This window comes from Eucalyptus grandis, chromosome 11 (assembly GCF_016545825.1).
Source record: "Eucalyptus grandis isolate ANBG69807.140 chromosome 11, ASM1654582v1, whole genome shotgun sequence".
Lineage (NCBI taxonomy): Eukaryota > Viridiplantae > Streptophyta > Magnoliopsida > Myrtales > Myrtaceae > Eucalyptus > Eucalyptus grandis.
In genome coordinates this window covers 5,933,759-5,949,134 of record NC_052622.1, presented here as the reverse complement: position 1 = coordinate 5,949,134, position 15,376 = coordinate 5,933,759, and the positions used below count along the sequence as shown (strand labels likewise).

The following is a 15,376-nucleotide window of genomic DNA, read 5'->3' as shown; positions in this document are numbered from 1 at the left end:
ATTTTACTGGAAATTTACCATTATCATTTCATGCACGACCAGCATGAAATTTTTTTAGATGACCATACCCCCTTCTTCCTAGTTTGCTTCTGTAGTTTCACACAAACTGAAGAAGACATGCTTAACTACATTGATGAAAATTTCAAAAAGCACCTTTGACAATGACTGCACCGGTTCCAAATCGACCCCGATTTCGCCCGTTAATTTTCTTCTTCAAGTGCTGGCTTTGACGAAAGGTTCGTAAGCATACAGTTTTTTTTTTCCAAACAAAAGGCTCATTCACTGTTCAAATCTTGGTTTTATGTTTATCTGATTTTGTTCGTAACTATATTATGCATAGTCATTACATAAGATACCCTCTCCTATATCGTATTTTAAATACAAAATGATATACATTATGGCTGTTAAAATGGGCTACAAACCCATATTCTAATCCACATTTATTTTGATGGATTATAAATAAGTCACCTCAAACTTAAAAGCATTGGTTATAGGGGGTGGCTAGCATGATCGTCCACTGTAGAATAACAGTGGAACGGTCAAAGGCTAGCCACTAATCCTTTTGGAGGAAACCGATAACCGGTTTTAATTTGTGACCCCATGTTTCATTTCTTTCTTTTTTTTCTTTTTCTGACTTCCATGTTTCCTTAAATACCAAAGTATAAATAAATAAATACTGGCAACAAGCTCAAATTTAGAGATAACAGCAAAAGAAGGCCCACGAAATCAATTTTCTTAAATATGAAGAAAGAAAAAATAAATAAATACCGAAATATAAATAATTACAAGTAAAAAAAATATTATAGCTTACTAAAATAGTCATTAATGTCATTACAAAAATCTATTAAATTTAAAAGATGAAAAAGCGCTTGAAACATCAACTTCGCAACTAGTAACAAAATCATTGTACAATTAAATAGTTGATCATTCCTTTCGTTCAAACCAAATTGCTCTTAAAGGACTCTCCAATAGACAATTGATATCAATTATGCATTAAACAAGTGAAGCAAAGAGAAGATCAAAATAAGAATAATGAGTTAGTAGAGAGTTCCAAAAAAAATTAGTAGAGTAAAAAATGTATTCACCATATGAAAAAGTTAGGATAAGAATAGTAGGAGTGTCAAATTTTTTTTTTTTTTTAGTTCACTTGAATGTCACAAATTTGAAATATTGATTACTTGAGTACTAATTCTGATTTGTTTCACTAGAAAATTTGACGTGGACGATGTTTGTTCGACATGATATCGCATGCACGATATGGCCAATTTTTAATTTATTATTATAATTTTTTTTTAATTATTTATTATGCTTTTTTTTAGGGCCGACGAGGTCATCAACGACCCTCACTACCTAGGCGAGGCCATCAAGGCCTCACTAGCTGTTGGCAAGGCCGCAAGGGCCTTCACAGCCATATGGATGAGGTTTGCCTTGCCCTCGCCATGAAGGCCTTAGGTGAGGGCATCACGGCCTTGCTGACCACTGGTGATGCCACCCAAAGCTGGCAAGGGCATTGCAACCTCACAAGCTACAAGTGAGGCCGTGAGGGCCTTCATGACCAAGGGCGAGGGTTTCATGGCTTGTGAGGATGACCCTTGTTAGCTCCAAAGAATAAAAGAAAAATAAAGGCAAATTAAAAAAAAGAAAACATAAAAGTAAAAAATTCCACATATGATGATTTGTCAGAATTAGAATTTAATTAATCAATTTTACCTTGATGTGGTACTCAAGTGAGAGAATTTTTTTTTTTTTTTGGTATTCAAGTAAGTGTCGTATAAAAGCTTTTGACACTTATACTGTTCTTACCCTTAAAAAAGTCATAAGAAGAAAACTATTTTCTTGTCTTATTTAAAGAAACAAATTAAAGTGATAATCTTCAAGAAAAATGATTTAGTGTGACCTTTTAATTTTGTCTCCAAAATTTGAGGTTGCAATAAGGAACATAGAAGTCAAGAAAATGAAAAAAGAAAGAAACATGAAATCAACGATTAAACCGGTTAAGGAAGTCTGCAGGTTTCCTCCAAGAGATTATGTGGCTGGCCTACGACCGTTCCACTGTTATTCTGCCGTGGATGGTCACACAAGCATTTTCCTTGGTTATAATGGATTTTAAAGTTAAAAACCCAAATAGATAGTTTTAGTAGATCCGTTAGAAACCCATTTTTAACCTGTTTAATAAATAGATTAGACTAAGCCCACTTTGGTTCTCCTTTTTCCATCTTCGGTTTCATGACTTGCAACCTTCGCCCTTCGTTGCTCAACTTGCGCCATCTTTAAGTTTTCTTTAACCTCTAACTCGCATCTTCATACTACTACTATGACAAATTGCATTTCTTAAGAAACCCAAACTTTCACCCCCAACTTCATGCCTTTGTCCACAATCCAATCCCTGAGTTCCCTCACAAACTTGATGAGTTAGTTTATGGAGCAGCCCAGTCTTCAAAAGTAAATTTAAGGAGAAAAGTTGTTAAAAATGGATTCTAGGTCAATTACAAGTTTTGTAGGGTGAAGTTAGGTATGGATTACTAAATTAGCATCGGATACAAATGAGTCAATTTAGGTATGATTACCTTTGATCCAATCCATTTATTTAATAGGTCTAATATATATCCATTATATAATTGTATCCTTGCCATGCACATGCCAAGAATGATTGGTTGCTTGAGTATAAATTTTAGCCGTGTGGTTTAGCCATACAAGGATGATATACATAGAGGGACGATTTGAAGCAAAAGTGGGTCCTAATGACTTTTTGAGTAATACACAATCCTTACGTTTTCTTGATTGAACATTTCCTAACCCTAATGATTGACGGGCACGATATGGGGATGTCTTTCCTAGCTAGAATCAAAAGGGGCACGTACTTTAATAATTGCTGAAGACAAAAGCGATAGCCTTTTAAAAGAGTCACGACACGTAATGGAGTAGTGTGTGACATTGGTGCAATCACTTCAAACTAGAGACATCTACCTTTTCATCTCCACTTCTAATTAACTCTTGTCGATTTTTGCAGTGAACTATTTGATATGTATATATGGAAGCAAGCTTTGGTTTGGCTATTAAAATAAGCCGTGATTAGGGGTGCGAGGTTGCTTAAGTTACTAAGTAAGGAGACTTGTTGTCCTGTGGCCCCTTTATTTCTTTGAACTTTGTGCAAAAGTAAGAAAACACGAAGAATCTGGGGACTTGCTTTTGAAGCCCACGAGAAACATCCTTCCTCACTTTTAAATATATTTAGTTACAAGACCTTTATTGTGTCTTGAGTAGCCGTTCCTTGTGAGCTAAGAAAAGGGTGTAAATCACATTAGCTCATCCTTTGTGACAGTTGTTAAAAATGCTGAAAATAGTGACTATATTAATTGAATAGTAAATAGAATTTATATATGTTCTTATTAGCATCTCTTTGATGTCTTGAGGCATGATGGCTCGAGTGGTAAATCCATTTTAAATGGCATAAAGTATTCTTCTTATTGGCTTAATATTGATCTACCAACAATAAAAGGGATGCTCATCATGATTCACGGGTGATTATCACAAGGACCATCGTGCCCGGGACACGGTAGACGACATGCTGAAGCTCGGCCATTCGATCTGAGTGCAGGGCAAAAAATCAACGCGGTTCGACGGGCCAATCCCTAGTCGACCATTCCAATCCTCACGGTCAATCAAGCTCTGCCTGACAAAAACATGTAGGACCCGACAAGTCTTCAGGTTGGGAATCTTGAAAAGGGCATTACAGACTGGGAAGCAGAGACGTTTGAAATTAGGGGAGCTTCCCACTTTTTGTTCTAGCTTTTGAGACTCTTCGTGTTTATGGAGCCCCTTAATCAACAAAAGCTGGTTGACCCCATTTACTTTATTAATGATCTCTCAACTTCTCCTTTTTCTTATATATTCGTCCATTAGATTTTGCTTTGGGACCAAATAAAGGGTCTCCTATCTTTGGTTGCCTCTGGGGAAGGACAATAAGCTCTTTAGTTCGATTGGATTTTTACATGATAACTTTGTGGCGCTTTGGTGATGAGGATACGAACAACTACTCATCATGACCCTTAGGATATGTTTGTTCCAAGAATATAATTAGTTTTGAAAACGTTTTTGATGTTTGGATATTTTTTGAAAAATGATTTCAACCTCATAATTTTATCTCAAGCAAAAAAAAAAAAAAAAAGACATTTTAAATTTTTAAAACTTTTTATTTTTCTCTTTTTAAAAATTTTAAAAATTGAATTTTTAATTTTCTTTTTCCTTGTTTCTCTTTCTTTCTTCTTTTCTTTCCTTTTCTTTTTACCCTTTCTTCACCGTGACTAGTTGACGATGGCCACAGCCAAGCTCGAGCTCACTAGCCTTGGGTGAGCCACAAGCTCACTAGCCTCGGAGGAGCCTGAACTTGCCAAGATCGGTCGAGCCATGAGATCACTTGGATTTGGCAAGTCTCTAGCTCAACAACCTTGGCCAGCTTGGGTTCACATGGATCGACTGAGCCTCGAGCTTGCTGACTCGCAAAATGGTTGGCTGTCGAGTTGCTGGCTGGTGGAGGAAAAGGACCAAGGAAAAGAAAGAAAAGAGAAAATAAGATAAGAAAAAGAAAAATAAAAAGAAAAAGAAAAAGAAAAAAGAAAAATCATTAACAAATCATTTAAAAAAATTATTTTATAAGAATAAACATTTCATTAACAAAGGACCCTAAAACTAGGAAAACATTTTAGAAAACATTTTCATATTCTTTCAAAGAGAAAATCATTTTTTTGAGTTTAAGTCGGGGGGGAGAACCTTTTTGTTAATTAGAAAATAACTTCCGTTGACTCGTTCTCCTAAGCGAAACATACATTGAAAAATGAGGAAAATATTTTTCCGAAAATTATTTTCACGAAACAAATAGATCCTAATTATTGGCCAAATGGAGAAGCTAATAATTCCAATGGTTAGGCTCTTATGTCCCATAAATGAGTCCCCATGCTACCCTATTTTCTACTGTGATTGTATATTAATTCTCATTGTATTTCAGTTTATGATAGTTTTATTCCTGTATATTATTGTATCGTAATTTTAATCCATTTGAGTGCCAAAAATATATAAGAAATCATTACAGACAAGGAGAACTTTTTCCTCTTGGCCATAATAAAAAAAGGGGATTGTTTTTTTCCATCGTCAACATTTATTTCTACCTAAAAATAACAAAACAGTGTATTTATTCAACGAGCCACGAAAATTATTGCTCCATTCTGCTTTTTACTTCCAACAACTGGCAAATAAGCAAAGAACATGCGATTCCGTGAAGGCACATGATGACACGAATAGCTGTAGGCATCCTTTGTTTCGACAAGACCACACGATAGAGAAGTGAGAGGATCGCCTATGCACGAATTGTCTTGTAGCCTCTGGACTTTTGTTATGTTCAGGGATCTCATGTCCTATTGCCTTAGAATGGCAACTTCTCTTTTCCAGAATCAATGTGCGACCGACAAGACGAAATCGACGCTAAAATTCGCGTGGTCAGGAGTTACCATCACCACTCACATCCTCTTAAGTGGACGCTGAAAATGAATTAAATCTCCTAATCACTTGAATTATAATAAAAAAGAGGTACTGTGTATAGATATCGTGCATAAATATCGTCGGTCTCTTTTCCTCCCTAATTCTAATGACATTTTGTACAGGCAAATCCCAAGCTTATTGAAAGATCTGTATCTATAGAAAAAATTAAGGTCAATATCTAGTATCAACTTGAGATTTTATGATTTCTGCACAGGGACACAGCATTGCTACAGCAGAAAGTTTGGAGACATGTTTTAGCTGGTCTTTCTATTAAGGTTTATGCTAAACATGATATCATAAACAAACAACCAAGAAGGTTAGCTTGGAACCTTTAGTATCGTTTCGCCGAGCTCTTTGTTCCATCATCTCTGGATAATTCTCAAGTGGCCTTTTGTAAAGACATGTTTTCCTGAGGCTTCCTAACAAACTGAAAATTTTAATTGATATGAGTAAACAGTCCAACAGTAAAAAGGATGAACACTCCGTAATTTTCCATTGACTTATCAGTTCTTGCGAAAGTTCTTTGCCTGTTACTACACTAACCATGGAAAATTTCGAAATAACATCAATTAAATCTATCTTTACTTGAGGAGCTACAGAATTATGTGAAGAAAACATAAAAATGGAGAAGAGAATCCCAAAGTTCTAGACATTATAAGACAAGGAAAATCAAGCGAGAGCCCGTTTTCTCGCACAGAGCAAATGCAAAATGTATCTCGCACTGTAGCTTGCTCAATATGGAGAAAGCAAAGAGACATTGCATATAATTTGTGCTTCACTCATTCCCTCCACAAGAGGAATTGATACGCAATTAATTGCCAAATTATCCTTTACTCGCCTTTCACTGGGGACATTTTTCTGTGAATCTCTTCCAGCTCCTCGAGCTTCGAGCTTCTTGTCGAGTGCTCTCCTAAGCGAGGTCATCTGTTTATGTTTGCTTCTGGAATTCGGTTTATGTAGACCTTCAATTTATGCCAAATTGTCCTTTACTCGCCTATGAATTCTGCTGTCCATTAGACGGGTCCGGTTGGTGTACTTTTAACACTTTGTTATGTGAGGTTTCAATTGTCAAAGGAACTGAATGGAATGGGAAGAGACAGCTCCACAGCCTCCTGTCATAACGAGTGGTCTTTCTCATCAGGATAATTCTCCAGTAAGCATGAAGAACCTCGTGAATCACTAAGAAACTCAATTTATCGGAAAGCTACTTACCTACTTTATAGGATTCTTAATTCAAATTACCTACTTGTGCACATTATTTAACTTTGCAAATTTTGTTATCTGCACCAGTTAGAACACATGCATCGTTTGAGAGTGCACGTCGCTTTGTCAGCTTATGGCATGAGGTGTGGCATAACTTTATTTGCCTGGTCAAGTATTCTTTTGATAGGAATTATATGTTTAGACAATCATAATTGCTACCATTGATAAAACACATTGCTGGAAACATGACAGTTACGGTGTGCATTCTAGTTGAACACCTTTAGATTATATTCAGTCATTTGCTGAGGGGAAACTAGTAACGAGTACCTGTTGCTTTCCCTGCTCTGACAAGTCCAATGCTACGAGAAGCCTTGCAGAGGAACAATATGGAGCTAAGATGTACATCAGGAACTATACCCCAAGTGATGGAGAACAATTTCCTCCCTGACAAGTAGGTGCAATACTTGTGAATGCTTGATCACTGCATGAACCCCTCACGGATCATGCCTCTCAGTTTCAAACTGATGTTTGCTCACGAAAGTTGCTCTTGTTTCTTCTCAATCACCAATTTCCTAAATTTATGATACTGCAACAGTCTGGGAAATGTTGTAGCAACGTATGGCATGAACTCGCATGGTTGAACTTGAAGATATAAAAGCACAAGAAATTGCTACATCCAAAAATGTAGACTAACTAAAATTTGGAGGCATTACAAGCAAAATTTTCAAAACAAAAATCATGCAGAATTTTCAATGGGGCATCAGGACTGCATATTGGCAATGCTCACGAATAGAACAGAACATAAATATCTAGTATCTGAAACTGTACGCTCCAGGAAAATCCAAAGGCAAAAGCGTGACTGTTTCCAATTCCATGAATCATATTGCTGAAAGATTGCGAGCTCCATTTGAGGTCTTCTGCTTGGTATTTTGACAGAAGAGAAGTACCAAATCTATATACATTCCAGGACATGCTTGCTGGGGAAATAATAGAAGCCCAGTTCAAGTAACACAGGAACAAAGGGGAAAATCTAAAACGGAGATATGTTTTGCACGATGAATGAGACAATTTAAGAAGCATCATAGTCAGTAGTCATTGTATGAGCAAGTTTAGTCTGTAAGTTGCATCCCTTATGACTACAGATCTTCTGGTTGCCATGGAGATATATTAGATTGCAGAATTACAATCTCCACAAATGTGGAGATTCTTAAACACCCTGACAGATTTTGGACTGGAAGTACTTATAAGGCCAAAAACAACAGCAATTTTTTCACTGTGCTGGATCAAACATTGTTCCTTTTGTCCTTTTTCCACATCACGAAGAACAAATTCGATATTCAGAACATTACCCAGTTTCTTTATTCAACTAGCCAATTGGTCCAGTTCGTCATAGATCTCCTGTACCTTTGGGTGTGAAGTGTCACCCACATAGAACTTGTGAACTTTATTTTTCACTTGAATCCAGCTACAATCAGCTTCTTTTGTAACAAATTCAAGTTTCATCTTCTTTCTAATTTCTGCTGCATCTTCCCAAGACCAGCCAAGCCTCCTTATTTGATAGCAAAACATAAGCAGCAGGGTAGTCTGGATCCTGCTAAAAATACATTGCTGCAGCTTGTTTGCAAGTTCAACATTGCCGTGAACTTGGCAAGCTCCAAGAAATGTACGCCAGACCTGACCAGTGAATCAGCCATGAAAGGCAGTGAATTTATAAACTGAAGGGGGTCAGCAAAGGATCCTGATCTGCCCATGTAGGCCACCACGCATGCATAGTGGTCAATTCTCGTCTCACAGAAACTCGAAAAGCAACTTCTAGGTTTCCACACCTTAGATACATAGTGATCAAAGCATTGGAAATGCACTGATTTGAGTCCAGCCCTGATTTTACCGTCTCGCATGGATTTGCTCCCTTTACCAATAGGGAGGTTGGCAAATGTAAAAGCACTCATTCCGATTCCACTCTCCTCAATCTCATGTAGTAATTCAAAGGCTTCGTTGGACTCCAAGCTCTTGGCATAGGCATCCACAAGGGTGTTAAAAGAAATTAAATTCTTTTCAAATAGTGCATCAAAAGTTCTCTGAGCGTCTTTCCTGTGACCTGGCCGAGAATAAATGCTAATAAGAGAATTGGTCATGCAAGTATCGCCGGCAAAGCCCAATTTGTAGCTAGCTCGTTTATTTGTATCCCCATATCCACATCGCAAGTACTTCCACATGCCTTGAGAACACTAGCAAATGTGAAATGGTTTGGCCTCACCGGACCTTTTATCATTTCCGAAAAGAGTTTGATAGCCTCCCCATTGTCTTCAGTTTGCGCATATCCTCTAATTATTGCAGTTCAAGACATCACGTTACGATCTTGCACCCAATTAAACACCTTTCTTAAATCATGAAGCGATCTACTAGCTATACACTTCGTGCACATGTCCACCTAGCTGCATTTAACTCAGACATCCTAGGCCAATCCAGACCATAAAACCCAGCAATGCCACTGCATCCCCCCCAGCGATTGTAACTCCAACTCCAGACATGCCAACAAAACAGCTGTGAGTGTAGATCTATCTGGCCAGGCCCACTCTCAAGCACATCCAGAAACAAATCAACAGCTTTCTTGGGACAGCCCAACAGAGTATATCTTGTCATCATCAAAGTCCAAGCAACCACACTCCTCCGAGGCAATTTCTTGAACACCTTACGAGCTGAAACCAAATCACTACTACCGGTTGTAAACATGCTAATTAATGCACACCCAACAAACCCCTCAGAATCAGCATAGCAGGTTTTGATTATAAACCCAAAAACTATATCCCCAATTGATGCATTCTCGGAACCGGACAAGCCTAAATAACCTCTGCAACACAATAATTATTAGGGAAAAAACCATCTTCAAGCATGTGAACGAAAATTATCGACCCCTTCGAACTCCCATGTGATTACTGGCATAACAAGAGATCATAGAATTCCAGGAAACCAAGTCCCTTTTACTACCCACGTCCATATATATCCTCTCCGCCTCAGCCTGGACGCGCCTCCCAAGTGCGAATACTCGTTCATGGACGTACAATTAATAGATGATTAACTGGTATTAGCAAGTTGAGTCAACTCGAACTCGACTCCCAAGCGCGTTCAAGTTTTGAGCATCTTTTTTATGCTCTGAGGCGTGGTGGCCCTAGTGGTGAACCGTTTCAAATGTGATGAAGTCTATTCTTTTTGTCGGCTTTATATTGATTTGCTGAAGTCCATCACAAATCGTGAGTGTTTATCACTAGGAGCATCGTGCCCAGGACACGATAGACAATCCGCCGAAGCTCGGACATTCGATAACAAATGCAGTTTGAGGGGCAACACAAGTCAATCCCAAGTCAACCATGTCGATGCTTACAATCCTCGGCTTGGCAAAGCCACGCTGGACGTAACAAATCTTTAAGTTCAGGATGTTGAGACTTTCGGCGTTTATTGAGCCCCTTAATCAATTAAAACTGGTAGGCCTCATTTACTTTATTAATGTTCTCTCAACTTTTCCATTTTTAAAAAAAAATCTATTTTTGCCCTCTCTTTCGTCCATTAGATTTTGCTTTGGGACCAAGTAAAGGTCTATTATGTTTGATTGCAACAGGGGAAGAAATACAATAAGCTGTTTAGCTCGATTGGATTGTTCCAATGGTTAGGCTCTTATACCCATTTATTGAGTCCTTATGCTAGCCTATTCTCTACTCTGATTGCATAAGAATTCTCATTGTATTTCAGTCTACGATAGTCATATTTCTACAGATTATTGTATCATAATTATATCGTAATTTTAATTTATTTGAGTGTCGAAAACAAATAAGAAATCATTGCAGAGAAGGAGAATTTTTTCCATTGTCAATATTTCTTTCTGCCCAATTGAGCAAATCGGTAGATTTATCCAACGAGACACGAAATTATTGCTCTATTCAATATTTCACGTTCAAGAACTTGCAAGTAAGCAAAGAACGTGCAATTCCGTGAAAGCACAGGATGACGAAAATAATGGTAGGCATCCTTTGATTCGACAAGACCCCAAGACACAGAAGAGTCAACATCACCTTTACATGAATTGTTTTGTAGCATCTGGAATTTTCTTGTGTTTAGCATCTCATGTCCTATTGCCTTCAAATGGTTAACTATTCTTTTCAGAGCCAATGCGTGACTGACAAGATGAATTCGACGTTAAGAGCTGCGTGATCAGGAGTTGTCATCACCACTCGCACCCTCTTAAGTAGATACTTAAAATGGATTAATCTCGTAATCATTAGAATTTTAGTAAAACAGAGATACTGCATATAGATATCGTTAATATGTAGCACCGTTGTCTTTTCCTTCCCAATTCTGATGACAACTTGAATAGGCAAAGTCCTAAACTTATTGGAAGATCTCTATCTCCAAAAAAGATGAAATTCATATCTAGTATCAACCTGAGTATTGTTACCGCAGATAGTTTGGAGAGATGTTTTAGCCAATCTTTCTATTAAAGTTTATGCTAAACTTGATATCATAAACGAACCGTTGAGAAGGTTAGCTTGGAACCTTTATATATATCCTTTCACCGAGCATTTCGTTTTATCATCTTTAGATAAATTCTCAAGTGGCCATTGTAAAGAAATGTTTTCCTCGAGGCTTCCTGACAATGAATATCAATTATTGCGAAAGTGCTTCGCCTGTTACTATGGTAACCATGTAAAATTTTGAATTAACGTCAATTGACACTATCTTTATTGGAACAACTACAGAAATATGTAAAGAAACCATAAAACTGAGTAGAGAATGCCAATGCTCTCGACATTATATGAACAGGAAAATCCAGCGAGAGCCGGTTTTTTTCCACAGAGCAGAGGCGAAAATGTTGCAGATTTAAAGAATAAGCAGAGATACTTTGTATCTAGCACTGTAGCTTGCTCGATATGGAGCAAAGCAAAGAGATCTTGCATAGAATTATGTGATGGAGAAAATTCACGATTACACTGAGCAATCCGTGTCATATGACCTCAAATTAAGTACATCGTTGTGTCAATGATTAGTTCCTCCGCAAGAGGAAAAGATACGCAATTTATGCCCAAATTGTCGTTTACCCACCCTTGACTTGGAGACATTTTTCGATGAATCTCTTCCAGCTCCATGAACCTCTCGTCAAGTCCCCTCCTAAGTGAGGTAATCTGTTTGTTATTGTTTGCTTCTGGAAGTCAGTTTATGTAGACCTTGAAGTTCAGCTTATGAATTCTGCCGTCCATTAGACGGGTTTGGTTGTCCTACTTTGAACACTTTGTCATGTGACGTTTCAATTGTTCTCGTAGTCCTTTTATAGTGCAGCGGAGCAAAAAATGTCAATGGAGCTGAATGGAATTGCAAGAGCCAGCTCCTCAACCTCCTGTCACAACGACTTGTCTTTCTCATCAGGTTGATTCTCCAGTGAGCGTGAAGAACCTTGAGAATCAGTAAGAAACTCAATTTATCTAAGAGCTATTGACCTACTTCGTAATATTCTTAATTCAAATTACCTGGTTGTGCACAATATTTACCTTTGTGAATTCTGTCATCTACACTAGTTTAAACACATGCATTGCTCGAGAAGGCAAGTGGCTTTTTGTCAGCTTATGGAATTAGGCATGGCATAACTTTGTTTGCCTGGTCAATTCTTGCTTCAGAGGACATGAATATAACAACATGACAGTTACAGTGCGCATTTTATTCGAACACCTTTGGATTATATGCCGTCATTTGCTGAGGGGAAACCAGTAACGAGTAGCCGTTGGTTCTCTGCTCTGACAAGTACGATGCTGTATAATAGAAACCTTGCGGAGGAACAATATGGAGCTAATATGTACATCAGGGACGATGCCTCATTTGACGGAAAACAGTTTTTTCCCTGACAAGCAGATGCAATACTTCCAAATGGTTGATCCCCGCATGAACCTCTCAAGGATCACGCCTCTCGGTTTTAAACCATTGTTTGCACACGAAAGTTACTCGTGCTTCTTCTCAATCACTGCTTTTCTGAAATTATCCATCTGCAACAGTCTGGGAAATGTTGTAGCAACATACGGCATGATGGCATAGTTGAACTTGAAGATAAAAAAGCAAAAGAAATCGCCACGTCTGAAAATGTAGACTAACAAAATCACAGAATTTTCAACCAATGAATGAATTATGGGGCATCGGGACTGCATATTGGGAAAGCTAGCAATAGAACCGAACATAAATATCTAGTATCCGAAAACTGCACACTGCAGGAAAATCTAAAGGCAAAAGCGTGACTGTTTTAGATTTCTTTAATCATTTGCTGAAAGTTAGCAAGATCCATTTTGAGGTCTTCTGCTTGGTATTTAGACAATAGGAGTACAAACTCCATATACATTTGAAAACATGATATTTACATTGTTGGGCTCGCTAGGGAAATGATAGAAACCCGGTTCAAGTAACATGGGAACAAGGGTGAAAAATCTAAAACAGAGATTTGATTTACAGAATGAATTAGACAAGTTAAGAAGCATCGTCACCAGTAGTCATTGGATGAGCATGTCCCCTCCATAAAATGATGGAACTGGTTTGCATCCCTTACTACTATAGATCTCTGGTTTCCATGGAGATATACTTGATCACAGAATGACAATCTCTGCAAATGTGGAGATTCTTAAACACCCTGATAGATTTTGGACCGGAGGTGCTTATTAGGCCAAAAACAACAGCAATTTTTAGAGGGTGCTGGAGCAAATGTTGTTCCTTTTATCCCTCCTCCGTATCATTAAGAACAAATTCAGTATTCAGAACATAACCAAGTTTCTTTATTCTACTAGCCAATCAGTCCAGTGCGTCATTAATCTGCCTTGCTTTTGGGTGTGAAGTGTCTCCCACATAGAACTTGTTAACTATATTTTTCTTTTGACTCCAGCCATAACCAGCTTGTAAGATATTTCAGTTTCATCTTGTTTCTGATTGCTGCAGCATCTTCCCATAGACCAGCTGAGGCACACATATTCGATAGCAAAACATAAGAAGCAGGGTTGGCTAGTTCCTGCTAAAAACTCATTATCACAGCTTGTTTTGCAAGTTCAACATTGCCGTGAACTCAACGAGCTCCAAGAAGTGTAGGCCAGACCAGTGCATCAGCCCTAAAAAGCATTGAATTTATAAACTGAAGAGCATCAACAAGGGATCCTGATCTGCCCAATAAGTCCACCGTGCATGCATAGTGTCCAATTCTAGGCAAGATTCCATGTTTCTAAAGTGTTTTTATTCATCAGAAATCAAACCCACAGAGCTACAATAGGCTAAAACAGCAACACAGGTGATCACATTTTGCCTCACACCAGCCTCAAGCATTTTACAGAATGTTTCCAGAGTTCTCGCCACAAATCCATGTTTTGGGAAACCAGTGATCATTGTAGTCCAAGCTCTAATGTTCTCTCTCTCCACACCCTGAATACATGGTGCCAAAGCATTGGAAATGACTTGATTTGAGTCCAGCCCTGATTTTACCATCCTCGTGTGGATTTGCCTCCCCTTACCAATAGCGCTGATACAGGCAGCTCCACTTAAAAGGCTGGCAAATGTAAAAGCACTTGTTCCGATTCCTCTCTCAATCTCATGCAGTAGTTCAAAGGCTTGATCAGACTCCAAACTTTTGGCATAGGCATCCACAAAGGTACTAGAAGAAATCAAATTCTTTTCAAATAGCACATCAAAAGCTCTCTGAGTATCTTCCATGTGGCCTGACCAAGAATTCATGCTAATGAGAGAATTATCCACGCAAGTATCACCGGCAAAGCCCAATTTTATAGCTAGCGCATATATTTGTATCCCCATATCAACATCACGAGTACTTCCACATGCCTTATGAACACTAGCAAATGCAAAATGGTTTGGCCTCACTTGGACCTTTTATCATTTCCGAAACAGAGTTTGATACTCCTCGTTCTCTTCAGTTTGTGCATACCCCATGATTATCACTGTTTAAGACATCATGCTATTATCTTGCATCTGATCAAACACCTTTCTCGAATCATGAAGCGATCCACCAGCTACAAACTTCACGTACATGTCTGCCAAGCTGCATCCAACACAGACATCCAAAGCCAATCCAGACTGTATAACCCATGAATGCAACTGCACCCCCAGCAATGGTAACTCCAACTCCGAACATGCCGACAAAACAGCATTGAGTGTAGATCTATATGCCACAGTTCCACCGACAAGCATATCCAGAAACAAATCAATGGCTTTTATTTGGACAACCCAACTGAGTACATCTTTTCATCCTCAAAGTCCAGGCCACCACATTCCTCTCGGGCCTTTTCTCGAACACCTTACGAGCTGAAACAAAATCAGCGCTACCTTTGCAAACGTGTCAATTAAAATGCACACCCAACACGCGCATCAGAATCAACGCAGCCACTTTTGATTATAAACCCGAAAATTGTACCGCCAATCGATGCATTCTCCGGAACCGAACAAGCCCCGATAACCACCGGGAAACAATAACCGTCAGGGAAAAATAAACCATCTTCAAGCATATGAAGGAAAGCATCGACCGCTTCAAACTCCCATGTGATTATTGGCAAGAAACCAAGTCCCTTTTACTACCCACGTCCATAAATAACAAATATCCCCTTCGCCACGGCCT

General features: G+C 38.4%; 1 protein-coding gene across 1 annotated transcript; it reads right to left on the bottom strand.

Annotated features, from left to right (window-relative positions):
* Positions 1-13,986: 13,986 nt before the first annotated feature.
* LOC120289665 (pentatricopeptide repeat-containing protein At3g49170, chloroplastic-like) lies at positions 13,987-14,952 on the bottom strand. Its single transcript, XM_039304980.1, has 2 exons — positions 14,746-14,952; positions 13,987-14,631 (listed from the first exon to the last, which is right to left on the bottom strand). Exons 1-2 carry the CDS (start codon positions 14,950-14,952, stop codon positions 13,987-13,989), a joined length of 852 nt encoding a protein of 283 aa, XP_039160914.1.
* Between the last annotated feature and the right edge of the window lie 424 nt (positions 14,953-15,376).